This window comes from Mus caroli, chromosome 2 (assembly GCF_900094665.2).
Source record: "Mus caroli chromosome 2, CAROLI_EIJ_v1.1, whole genome shotgun sequence".
In the NCBI taxonomy this organism is placed as follows: Eukaryota; Metazoa; Chordata; class Mammalia; order Rodentia; family Muridae; genus Mus; species Mus caroli.
Genome location: NC_034571.1, coordinates 62,934,132 through 62,947,531, shown reverse-complemented (window position 1 = coordinate 62,947,531; position 13,400 = coordinate 62,934,132). Strand labels below are relative to the sequence as shown.

At 44.6% G+C, this 13,400-nt stretch overlaps 1 protein-coding gene across 2 annotated transcripts in view; it reads left to right on the top strand.

Annotated features, from left to right (window-relative positions):
• Positions 1–13,400, top strand: part of Stk39 (serine/threonine kinase 39) — a 260,743-nt gene that overhangs the window by 68,709 nt on the left and 178,634 nt on the right. For both annotated transcript variants that reach the window (XM_029470615.1, XM_021156379.2), the window contains exons 3-5: positions 5,667–5,775; positions 12,016–12,157; positions 13,299–13,354. In XM_029470615.1, coding sequence (XP_029326475.1) covers positions 5,667–5,775; positions 12,016–12,157; positions 13,299–13,354 — 307 coding nt within the window. The remainder of the gene's footprint in view (positions 1–5,666; positions 5,776–12,015; positions 12,158–13,298; positions 13,355–13,400) is intronic.

Sequence of the window (13,400 nt, the reverse complement as noted above, 5' to 3'; positions counted from 1 at the left end):
GGCTGGTAGTCTTGGGTTCTATAAGAGAGTAGGCTGAGCAAGCCAGGGAAGGCAAGCCAGTAAAGAACATCCCTCCATGGCCTCTGTATCAGCTCCTGCTCCCTGACCTGTCTGAGTTCCAGTCCTGACTTCCTTTGGTGATGAACAGCAGCATGGAAGTGTAAGCCGAATAAACCCTTTCCTCCTCCCCAACTTGCTTCTTGGTCATGATGTTGTGCAGGAATAGAAACCCTGACTAAGACAATGGCTGAATATGATTTTTCAAACAGTGGTTAAAAATGAGCACTGCAAAAGAGACTTCTTTGGGTTTCTATTTTGCCAACAACAGAGACCTATATCTACTCTACACTCATACGTAGGAGAAACTACCTAGTGTAAACTCATGTGCACAAGAGGAACAGACCTACCTAGTGTGCAGTCATATATACACAGGAAGAAGACACCTACCTAGTATACACCCATATAGACAGGCAAAACACTTATATACACAGAAGGAACAGACATAGCTAGTGTATACTCATACACAGGAAGAATAGACCTACTTAGTGTACACTCATATACACAGGAGAAACAGAGACATACCTAGTGTATGCTCATATATACAGAAGGAACAGCAGACATACCCAGTGTACACTCACATACACAGGAGAAACAGAGACCTGCCTAGTATATGCTTATATACATAGCAGGAACAGAATGCTACCTAGTATACATTCATACAGAAGAGAAACAGAGAGCTACCTAGTCCTAGAATACACTCAGATTCGCAGGAGGAAGCGTGGACAGCACTTCAGATTGGATGCGTCTTTGGTCATGTGTCTCCTTTTTTGTGATGCTGAAGACTGACCCTGGGGCCTCATGCTAAACAAGCACTTTACCCCAGCCCCTTACATGTTCCATGGCTCTGCACCCAACCCTTGCCATCTCTCTAGAGCTCCAGACAATGTTTGGGTTGAGACAAATACCTTTGCTCTTGCCCACTGCCTTCTTTGCTATTTTGGTTTGTGTTTTCCACAAGGAATGAGTCCATGGCTGCAAAATGAAGGCTGGGGGCAGTTCTCCCTTGGGCAGGGGCTTCTTCCTTGGCAGAACTCCAGTGCTGTGGGACAGGCTTACCTCACTTTTCTGCTCACTGAGTACTGGCAAGACAGTCTGTAGCATTGTTGGCATCTGGCTTCTTGGTTCCCAGGGGTTTGGCATACCAGTGGTCAAAGAAGTTCTCTGTGGTTGTTATTCATTCATTCATTCATTGCTTTCTGAGACAAGATTTCTCTGTGTAGCCCTGCCTGTCTTGGAACTCACTTTGTAGACCTGGCTGGCCTCGAACTCACCGAGACCCACATACCTCTGCCTCCCAGTGCTGGGATTAAATGCGTGCACACCACTCTGTGTTCTTCATTTTATTATTATTATTATTATTATTATTATTATTATTATTATTATCGTCGTCGTCGTCGTCGTCGTCGTCGTCGTCGTCGTCATCATCATCATCATCATCTACCTGGCTTTTTTGAATGTTCTCAGTCACAGTTGTGGATAGCTGAGCCTTATTCTGGTTCTGCTATGTGTGAGCTGTGAGTGTGTGTGTGTGTGTTACACACATATTCATGGCTGCTACTGTTTATTAAAGAACTGTTTAAGGTAACTTAATTTAAAAAAAGCCTCTTAATACCTTTTTATTTGTTTTTATACACAGTTTCATGTCTCCTCAACCAGTCTCATAAAATCTGGGATGTCCACTCTGCTCTCTCAGTGAGCAGATATTTCCCCAGTTTCATTCCCCACTACAGCCGAGGGATTTTCTGAAAGGTGGACCAAGCAGCCTGACACTTTGCACTGTGACGCCAGCTCTCTTTTTTAAAGCGTTCCAACACAGATTCAAACCGGGGCAGAATTCATGCTTCTCTAATAAAGATTTTTTCTTTCTGATTTAAAATGTCTAGAACTTTCTCACTTATATTCTTGCTGTCAATTATAGTATACTCCCATAAACTCAGATAGCAGACCACAGGAAAATAGTTGCAGAGTTAAATGTTAGAGCACATTTGTTGTTGTTGTTCATTTGTCACAGTATAAGATAGAGTATTTGACTCACTCCTTGAATTGGGCTTTCTCTGTTGATATTTGTCCCTGAAAAGATGCAAGGGATTGCCTCCTAATAGTATATCACTTTCATAATTAAAAATTTGGTGTGACATTTTCATAATCGAAAGTGACAGCCAGGAGAACACTTTGCCCTTGTAAAAGCTTTGTTAATAGTCTTCTAATTTTTGGCAAACATTAAAATGGCTTAATTTATATTATGTACTTGATATAAAATTAATTAATATAATTTGTTTTGGAGATAGAGCATCGTGTTGCCAGGCTGTCCTATGTGTTCTACGTGTGGCCCTGAATGACCTTAAACTGCAGACTCTTCTCCCTTCACTTGGCAGAGGGAACGTGCAACCATCACGCTCTGTTACATATGGTGCTGGGGATGGAGCCCAAGGCTTCCTGCATAGATGGATCCCCACACCTTATTCTTTCTTATTTTAAACCCTGCCTTTTAATGGTATATGGTTAGTAGGCATTGGTCACCCTTCCAGACGATCCTGTTACTGTGGAAATACATACTGGAGAATTACTTTCTGAAGTCTTTTTATTAGTTTGCTTATGCCCATATCACTTAAGGAATTGTTTAAATACTTGGAGGATGTCACATACATTGTAAAGGTGTATTTTGCCATCTTGTGCATTCGAATGGTAAGATTCATAACTGTCGCGGGCTTTACCTTTCCCCTAATTCTTCTGTTCTCAGACGCTTGGCTCCTCGTCCTTTTCACTTCTTTTGCACGAGTATGTAATTAGATTGTTCTCTAAGACACTTGGAGGCAGCTTCCCTGGATCCGCAGAGCATAACAAGGGGTTACAAATGAATCCGACACAGAGAGACAGGGAAGCACAGATGGTGAAGGTCCAGTAGCAGCAGCAGCAGTTGTAACGCTGGCTTCCGACTCTAGTGTGCCCATCTGTGTGCAATACAGGAAACTCCTTGAGCTGGCAGGGCCAGTGGTGGTGCCGCATGAACCTTCTCCAGGAATAGGTTGAACAAGGTGCCAGGGTCAACCCTGTGCCTTTTTGGCTGACCAGATGCTTGTAACCCTTGCGTCGAGTGACCGACCAGTAGCCCAGGCTATCTTTGAGTGCAGTGTTACATGCTAGACCTGTGAGGAAAGGTGTGCCAACTTCCCTTTGCTTTCCCCACACTGGGCCTAAGTGGCAGGTGGTATCAGTCCCATTTTACAGGAACGGAAAGTGAGGCGCCACAAGGATGAATACCCTGCCAGGATAGTCAGGGTGGTAAAAGACAGAGTTAGGGGGCTGAGTGTGTGGGCGGGTCCTATGTATGTAGCCCAGGCTGACTTCAAAGCTGAGATCCTCCTGCCTCTACCTTTCCAATCAGCTGCCATTTTACTTTTACCTGTTCCAGTGACATCCAACAGTTGGCATATTACTGTGTGTCTCCTGTTCTTCCGTCTCTGCTTTCTGAGCCTTCCCTCAGTTTGAGCTCAGCTAGGCAGCACACGGGAGGGCCTGTCTTCCTACCTGGCCCTCAGGCAGCATTTGGGTTTGTTTCCCAACCTTCCCTCTGCCACCTTGCTGACCTCCAGGCTCAGTCTGAAGTTCTGCTCCTTAAAGTGGTTCTAGGTCTCACAACATAAGCATTGGGGGAAAGCCAGCTACAAGGTTCCCTAGATGTGACCCAGACCTGTCCTGTGGAACCTGAATATTTCTACCCCCGTCATGTGACCCCAGGCACACATTCCAGTTTCAGAAGCCTTGCCCCAAATTATACTTCTGCATAGGCTGTGACCCAGTTAAGGGAATCAGAATTGGATCTTTCTGTTAGGAAGAACTGGATACAAAGTTTTCATTCCATCCTTGGGCAATACAGCAGTATTTATTTATTTATTTGTCAAGGCAAGACAATTTTCTTACATATAAACACTGGTTATTGATTGTCCTTTTTGATTAATAGTCTGAAAGAGTGGCAGTTAGGAAGCCAAGAGGCATTCATTGACAGGAGTCTATGGTGATAATGTCAGAGTATGTCTGCAGTCAGCGTACTCCGTCTGCTCCCGTGCTATAGAAGCTGGTCCCCACCCCATGCGTCAGGCCGCATCGGGGAGGTGTTCGCTTCTCATCGGATGGCGGTGACTGGGAAAAGCGGTGGTCTGGGATGTGCTTCATTTCTCCCCCAGAAGCACGTCGTGGCAAAAGAGCACGGTCCCGGGAACAAATGACGCCATACCTTAGGTTTACTCAGATTCCCTAGAGAAGGAGCTCGCTGGCCGAGGGGAGTGAGAGCATCTGCAGAGGACAGAAAGAAACTACACATGTCAGGCAGTTTCATAGAGCCGTGGAGGAGCTTTAAAGATATGTAGGTATGAAGGTGTGTGCCTGGGTTCCTGTACTGCCATCTTTTAGCCGAGTTATCTGATGTGCACGATCTTCCGGGTAATCTGAGGGTTAGGTAAGACTAGATAATGCATGATAAGCGCCCAAATTGGGGTGTGCTGGTTTGGCAGCTTAGTTAACTCTACGTTAACCAGGAGCGTGGAATAGAACTTAACGCGTGGTTGAATGCCAAGACCCTCCTCTCTTTCACAGCGCGTGTGTATGGCTTGTGTAAAGCTGCTTTGGTGACCAGGGGTGTCTTTTGCTGGTGGACAGCACCGTGAAGGGATGGTTCTTGAACTATGGGAGATTGGTTTATAGTCATAGGACCTTAAACACCAGCCCCAAACCAGCATGGCCTCGAGCACTGGGGAAATGAGCTTTATCCAAGTTTTTCCATGTGTTTTATTTAACAGCTTTGCCATTTAATGTAATCCCAACAAATTCAGTGTCTGCAAACTGAACTGCAAAGCATGGCTCTTCTGATATCTTAGTGAGAGAAGAGGACAGTTAATGTACAGAAGCTCAGACCCTTCAGCAGGGTTCCAGTCGCCAGTCTCTCTCTCAGAGTGAGCTGTGTGTCTGATGGTTCTCAAGTTTGCTTTACCTGGTCCACACCTGTCCCCTCACCCCTCATTTTTTTCCCCAGGAGGAGTATTGACCGAGGCATAGTTTGTGGAATGGTAGGCTGGCATTTCCTCATTTAGCAGACTGCAGAAACAGAGGAAGTTCTGTCTCCTTTTGGATGAGGGTTAGGATATCACCCATAAGAGCTGAAGCTGCTCACTGAGACCCAGTTCTCCTTGGAGCTTGCTCAGGCTTCCCTCCCTCCCTTCCTCCCTCCCTCTCTTAGGATGATGATGATGATGACGACGACGACGACTTCAGTTGAGGCAAGCAACATACAGTTCTGTGTTGCAGAGCCTTTGGCTAATGGCATGAGGGTCATCTGGGTAACACACTGGGCTGAAGTTCTTTTGTCCTGTGTCTGGCAAGACAAATGCATACCTAGGCAGCCTGACCAAAATGTTGTCCCCTGCCTACCAGTTCTCTCAGCTCCACTGTCTGCTGTGAAGTCTTCTGAAAAGTTTCAAATTATTCTCTTGGGGACAAATTCTTCCTTGAATGGGTTTCCACGGGCCTCCTGTTCCTTCTCTGAGGAGGCGATTTAATTACAGTACTGTATCATGTTTTTCTTTCTTCTTCTTCCTTTTATTCCCTTACAGAAAGAAATTCAAGCCATGAGCCAATGCAGCCATCCCAACGTAGTGACTTATTACACCTCCTTTGTGGTCAAAGATGAGCTGTGGCTGGTCATGAAATTACTAAGTGGAGGTAAGTGAGTTGTGTTGTTTTGTGGGAGCCATCATACCAAGTAAGGTTTTAGACTTGATGCCCCTCAATCTTGGTTTGAAAGGCCTGACTTTATTTTTTCATTAATTTATGTATTCACTTTACATCTCGATCAAAGCCCCCCTGCACTCCCTCCTTCACACTGCCCCTTCTCCCCTCCCCCTTCTCCTCTGAGAATGGGGAGGTCGCCCCTGGGTACCAGCACACTCTAGCACATCGAGTCTCTTTCAGGACTAGGCATATCCTCTCCCTCTGAGGCCAGATGAGGTAGCCTAGTTAGGAGCACAGGATCCATAGACAGGCAACAGAGTTAGGGATAACCTTCACTACAATGGTTGGGGGATCCGCATGAAGACCAAGCTATACTTCTATTACATATGTGCAGGGGATCGGGGGAACTAGGTCCAGCCTATGCTCGCTCCTTGGTTGGTGGTTCAGTCTCTGGGAGCCCCCAAGGGTCCAGGTTAGTTGACTCTTGGTATTTTTGTGGAATCCCTGTTCCATCAGTGTCCCTCAGTCCTTCCCTCCACTCTTCCACAAGACTCTCTGAGTTCCATCTAATGTTTGACTGTGGGTCTCTGCATCTGTTTCAGCCAGCCGTTGGGTAGAGCCTCTCAGAGGACAGTTACGCTAGGCGCGCATCTGCGAGTACAACAGAGTTTCATGAACAGTGTTAAGGGTTACTGCTTGCACATGGGATGGGTCTCAATTAGGGCCAGTCATTGGTTGGCCAGTCCCTCTGTCTCTGATCCATCTTTGTCCCTGTACATCTTGTATGCAGGACATATTTTGTGTGTAAGGATTTTTGGTGTGTTGGCGTGCTTATCCTTCCACTGGAAGTCCTATTTGGCTCTAGGAGGTGGCCGCTCAGGTTCTCTGTCCCCCACTGCTAGGATTCTCAGCTAGTGCTACCTCCATAGACTCCCTGGAGCTCCCCCATCCCATGTCTCTCAAATATCTAGAGATGCCCCTACTCCCCAGCCCCTGTGCTGATTTCTATCCACTCTCCAGGGCCTTTATTGCCAGCTCCCCCTACACCTAATGCTCCCACCACACCCCAGTTCACCTTCCTACCTCCCCATCTCCTCTCCTATCCAGTTCCCTCCCTCCTGCTACCTCCAATGACTATTTTATTTTCCCTTCTGAGTAAGATTCAAACATCATTCTTTGGGCTTTCCTTGTTGCTTAGCTTCTTTGGGTCTGTGGATTATAGCATGGGCATCCTGTATTTTATGGCTAATAATCCAGTTATAAGTGATATGTACCATGCATGTCCTGTTAGAACTGGGTTACCTCACTCAGGATGACATTTTCTAGTTCTGTCCATTTGTCTGCAAATATCATGATGTTTTAAATAGCTGAGTAATATTCCATTGTGTAAATGAACCATATTTTCTTTATCCATTCTTCATTTGAGGGACATCTAGGTTGTTCCCAGTTTCTGGCTATTAAGAATAAAGCTGCTATGAACATAGGTGAGCAAGTGTCCCTGTGGCATATGGTAGAGCATCTTTTGGGTCTATGCCCAGGAGTGGGGTCTCTGGGTCTTGAGGTAGAACTATTCCCAATTTTCTGAGAAACTATCAAATTGATTTCCAGAGTGGCTGTACAAGTTTGTACTTCCACCAGCAATGGAGGACTATTCCCCTTGCTCCACAGCCTAGTCAGCATGAGCTGTTTGAGTCTTTGACCTTAGTCATTCTGACGGGTGTAAGGTGGAATCTCAGGGTTGTCTTGATTTGCGTTTCCCTGATGACTAAGGATACCTGATGACTAAGGAACATTTCTCTGAGTGCTTCTTGGCCATCCGAGATTCCTATGGTGAGAATTCTCTGGTTAGCTCTATACCCCATTTTTAAATTACGTTATTTGGTTTGTTGGTGTCTACCTTCTTGTTTGGGATGTTAGCCTTCTGTCCTAGGTAGGGTTGGTGAGAATCTTTTCCCATTCTGTAGGCTGCCATTTTTCCCTAGTGTCAGTGTCCTTGAAAGGCCATAGTTTGAAATATTTACATCCAAAGCCTTTTGTAATTAGGTTTCATGTCCTCGAGTCTGTGTCCCCTTCGCCATGTGTTAAGTATCCCACCCCCTTCCCTGCTAGGTTAGGTGATGCTCATCCTCCTAACTACCATGTGTTCTCAGAGGACCTTATCTCTTCCATGTCCACCCCTCTTCCGCCTTAGATGTCTCTCTTTCCTTTACCCGTATAATCATGTCCTTTCTGGAGCCATCATTTATTCCTTTCAGAATCATTGTTCAGTCTTCGTGCATGTGCTTGTGTGTGCGTGCCTGTGTGTGTGTGTGTGTGTGTGTGTGTGTGTTTGTATTGCTGATGACCAAACCCAGGTCCTTATATGTGTCTAGCACCAGACTGCACCTCAGTCCAGGCTTTCCTCTTCAAAGTCCTTTCAAGACAATTCAGGTCCTTAGCATGTTGCATTCTGTGATAAAGGGAGAGCTCTGTAGACTCAGGCACTTGAATGGTGGGCTAGCATGGTGGAGTCTTAAGTTCCTATTCTGTGTTTTGTCACACATTTTTTAACGTTATCTGTGGTGGCTGGAGGCTATCATCCTGGTCAGTGCAGAAGCTTTCAGACTCAGTGAAGAAAGAACCACCCATTGAACTTGATGCATTCATTGAACTTGGCATCCCGTGACTACACGCTACATTTTGTTACAGTTTTCCTGGAAAGAAGCGCGCTTGCCACTCTACTGTTTTGAGGAGAGTCAGCTGCCCTTGGGAAGAGACCTCCAACCTAGTGACAGTTTCCTTTGCAGGCTCGCTCACATCCACGGGCTTTACTTGCAAACAAAGCAACACCTTAACCTCCCTGTCAAAGAGGGAATGTAAATGGTAACCGCTGCCATTCTTGCACACTTCCTCTGTCTCTAGATCCTGTTCAAGACAGGTCCAGTACTTGTGTCAGTCCATCTCAGCATCTTCAGCGTTACCACCATCCCCATCGTGCAAAGACTGCACGGGAGCTGAAAAGTTCTGCCCTGTGTCGACCCTGGTCCCTAACTCTCACACACTCTTAACGATCAGTACTGGAGGAACATGTCCGCTTAAAAACTCTCTCCAGGTCAGTTTTGGACATGGAACCTTAGAATATCTGCATGGTTTCCTCAGCAGGTCTACATTTTCTCTCTACTGTGTCTCTCTCGTGGTGCTCCCTGTATAAAGCTCTGGACATGAAAAGGCTATCTTGGGACCAGGAAACAATTTTGTGGTGACCCGGTAGAGCCAAAACTAATATAGTTTGATCTTTAGACCCATAACTAAATTAGTTATGTATTTTAATTAATTGTGTTTTTTTTAAAGATTTATTTATGTAGTTTATGCGTATGAGTGCCCTATTTTCATGTGTGCCTGCATGCCAGAAGAGGGCATCAGACCCCATTATAGATGGTTGTGAGCTACCATGTGGATGCTGGGAATTGAACTCAGGACTTCTGGAATGGCAGACAGTGCTCTTAACCACTTATTCATCTCTCTAGCTCCCAGTTAATTAGTTTTTAGTAAAAAAGAAACCCTCTTGTATCATATCAAGCAGAGACCCAGGCATGAATTGGAATCTCTGTAGTTAGTGTGAGTTTACAGGGGTGGGCCTCCATAGGATTCTAGAAAACATGTCTCCATGCTCTTGGCCCTGCCTCCAGCCTGTTTTCATGAGTATCTACTTTAGTTTGTCATTAAAAAGGAAAAAGAAAAGGCTGAAGACGCCATAGAGCGGAACTGTAGCCCTGCGCTCCAGATTGCTCACTTCCTCTCGGCATTTCTGGTGCTTTGGCACAAGGCGATCTTAACCAGTTGAGGCAGAGTCTTCCGGGATTCCACTGTTTCGGAGAAAATGGCAAGTTCTGGTGACCTGGACCCCTAAAAGTCTCCAAATCTGTCCCGCTTGAAGAGCTCACCTCGGCTAGCCTTTCACTTTCATAAACTTGAGCACAACAACCCTGGTTTCTGTTTTGAGGACCAGATAGAAAATGCACTGTCTGCCCGAGAGTCCAGTTTGGTCTCCAAACAGGGCTTTCAAAGGTAAGATACAAAGTTTGCAGGAGGCCTCCACAGGAAAGGGGAGTGTCCGCAGATGAGGGCTCCTGTTCATTCCTTTCAGATGGCTAGAAATGCGCAGCTACCAGTTAGGTTATAGGTTGTACACTAAAGGAGACAGGGTTCAGAGTCACTATTTTCCTAAGCCACCTAAAACTCTGAGAGCGGATACGTAAACAAATGCTTTCTCCTCTCTGAGGAGGGAAATTCACCTTTGTTTTCTGCTGTGATATTTGACCACCTGGCATCTCCTTACGAGGGGCAGGCAGCTATAATAGTACCTGAGAGGGAGAAGCAGTCCTTAGTTCATCATAAAGAGCCTAGAGTAGACTCAGTCCTGAGCTAAGTCATTTGCTAACTCTTCAGAAATGCCGAATCTCCAAGTAATTAGAGCTTTAAAAATGACCCGGCAGTGTAGAATATTTATTACTATGTGTTGAAACATGAATTCATAGTGCCTAGGATACCAATCTGTATATAGAAACAAAGCACTAGGTATTTATTCATTGGAAAAGCCTGTGCATAAAGCATTAAATGAAAATCAAGATTGCTTAGAGTCTCACAAAAGAATCCTGAGGTCATGGGCAGTGATGTGGAGGCCCCAGGCCTGCCCCGCCTTCCACCTTTGAGGTAGGTGGTGGTAGAAGGGCTGTTACGGCTTCCTCGTGACTCTCTGCTGTCTTTTTCTCCCCTCAAACGGTTTTGGTTCTTGACTTCACTTGTTTTCTTCTTTAAATAAAAAATCTCTTAAAAGTTTTTTTATATCCTTCTAGTAGATAAATTCATATTATGACAATTTTTAAAACTGTGTTGTCCAAGCTGTTTCTAAACTCCTGGACTTCCGACGCCCTTCCATTTCAGCCTGCGGTGCTCCTGGAGACCACAGTCAGCTTTTAAGCTTTATTTATTATTATTACTGTGTGTGGGTGAGGGGTATGATACCCAAGGCACAGGCGTGCATGTGGAGGTCAGGAGAGCTTGCAGTGACACTTCCTTCTTTCTACCACGTGAGTCCCTAGGAACAAACTCAGGTTGTCACGCTTGGTGGCAGGTGTCCTTACCTGTTGAGACATCTCACTGCAACTTGAATCTTTTAAAAGTGTGCTGGGGACCAGCTCATTCTAGGCCATTTCTAGTAGTCAGTATTTTCTAGGGGAACATAATTGTTGTGGGGGTATATGTTTTGTTCACACACAAGTAATAAGGGAAGTAAAATTGGTGTAGGGGCTTGAAGGTTGAATAGTCCACCGACCGCTGTCTGTACAGTGGAGAGGCAGAGAACCTGGCAACTCTGCAACCCGTGAAGCTGAAAGCTGGACGCCTTAGATGCAGGGAGCCAGTGGTGCAGCCTCCATCTGAGGCTGGAGCCCTAGAGGCTCGCTGGAGCATCATTGGTGCCAGTTTGCAATGAACAGCTGGTGTTTGTGGGGCCCTAGCCTGTTCAGTGCTGCTGCCTGTCTTCAGGGCGGGATGACCTTTCCCCTATGTTACTGTGCCACGTGTGTGCCCGTTATCTCTAGAAACACCTTCACAGATGTACAAGTATACTTTTGGCTTACTTTTAGGGATTTCCCAGGACGGTGAGTTTGATAATGAAGATTAATCATCACAGCCTTGTACACTCGTCAGCATCTGATCGCATTATCAGTGGCCTCTAACGCGTTTCTAGTTCTTCCCCCTCCTCTCAGCCTTATAATTATTTCTCATGTATATGTGTTTATCTGTGTATGCTGTGGTGTATGGTGTGTGTGTGTGTGTGTGTGTGTGTGCGTGCACGCAGAGGGCAGAAGAGAGCTTTGGATCCCATGGAGTTGGAGTTAGAGGTAGCTGGTTGTCAGCCAACCAGTGTTGGTTAGATATGGGATTTGAATCACAGTCATCTGGAAAAGCAGGCATCAGTCTTGATAGCCAAGCTATCTCAATAGAACTCTAGTTCCTGACTCTTAGAGAACCCTTTCAACTTCACACTCAAAGTACTGTTGCCAGCTTATTAATAGATGTAATGCTTCTGGCCTATTGTTATCATTCCTTGGGAGTATTGAAGTTAAGTAAATGGATTATATTTTTAATGGTCACATCTAGGTTGTAATAGTAGTGGGTTCTTAATCTAAAACAGAATGGATATGCTTATGAAAATCGTCTTTGCAATTATTCTGTCTGTCCACTCAGGTTCCATGTTGGATATCATCAAATACATCGTTAATCGAGGAGAACATAAAAATGGTGTCCTAGAAGAGGCAATAATTGCAACAATTCTTAAGGAGGTTTTGGAAGGTTTAGACTATCTGCACAGAAACGGTCAGATCCATAGGTATGGTATCCTCACAGTCTGCTCGATATAATGTATAGCTTTAGTTTATAAAGAATTTCAAGGAAGTAAGTCCGGCAAGTGGGCTTGCGTATTATTCAAAAGTAATATTTAAAAGCAAAACAAACCTCCAAAGAATAAACTTAGATGTGTTTTCTTGGTATCCTTGGGGCTGGTTTATATGGTTAAACTGAAGTAGAGCAAAATGTGTTAAGAGCTGTGTGGACTCATTAAGAAATTAGATAACACGATTACTCTTGAAGTGAACTTGCTTGAACTGGATCACATTTCCCTCTTCTTAGGAAGGTAAGACTTACATTTTATGTTACCGGTTTGTACCTGGCTTGAGACAGAAGGAAACAACCCTGATTTCTTCTTCTGTGACACAGAGTGCAAAGTTTTAAAGTGGAGGAACCAACAGAATATGTGCATGGGATATTTCAGGGGCAACAGTATCACTCCAGCTCTTCAGAGTGTTATAAGTGGACAGCACTTACCCTCGTCCTAATAACATTGTTCCACCCTGAAGCATGAGAGAGCTGTGTATTTAATGGTCTATACCATAGGTTTTTAATACTTGTTTCTTATTATCACTTTTTAAAAAAATATTAAAATTGCTCCACAGAGCTTCCATATAGTGAAGAAATACCACATAGAATATCATTATTAACATTTAGCCTTGGTATCACCCATAGGAGAAATTGATAATGAATTAAATTCATTTTACGTGGGCTGTGGGACTATTTGGAAATGTGCCACAGGCAACTCAAAGTGGAAGCAGAATAGTTCTACTTAGACTGTGATTTAATTCTTCATAAATATGGCAGTCATGTGGCTTTTAGGATAATCCCTAATTCTGAAACATAAAATAGTCTACTCAGTAGTGATCTAATTAAATGCAGATAATGGCTTCACATAAAATATTTGTTATTAAAATCTTAACTGTGCCTCGGGAGCAAAATGTAAGATGACAGTGTGCACTTACAACTTTAAAACTCTGCCACGTGGCTTTAATATTCATTTTACAATGACTGAGTCAGGCAGTTGGCTTGTGTGCTGTGTGTTACAATCTTCCTGAGTGTGTTAGCGTCATAGTTAACCTGTGCTTTATAATTTGTTCTCTGCTTTTCTTTTTCCTTAACAGGGATTTGAAAGCTGGCAATATTCTTCTGGGTGAGGATGGCTCAGTACAAATAGCAGGTAATATTGTTGAAGGGAAACGTTCCCCTGTGTACAGGACTCTGAT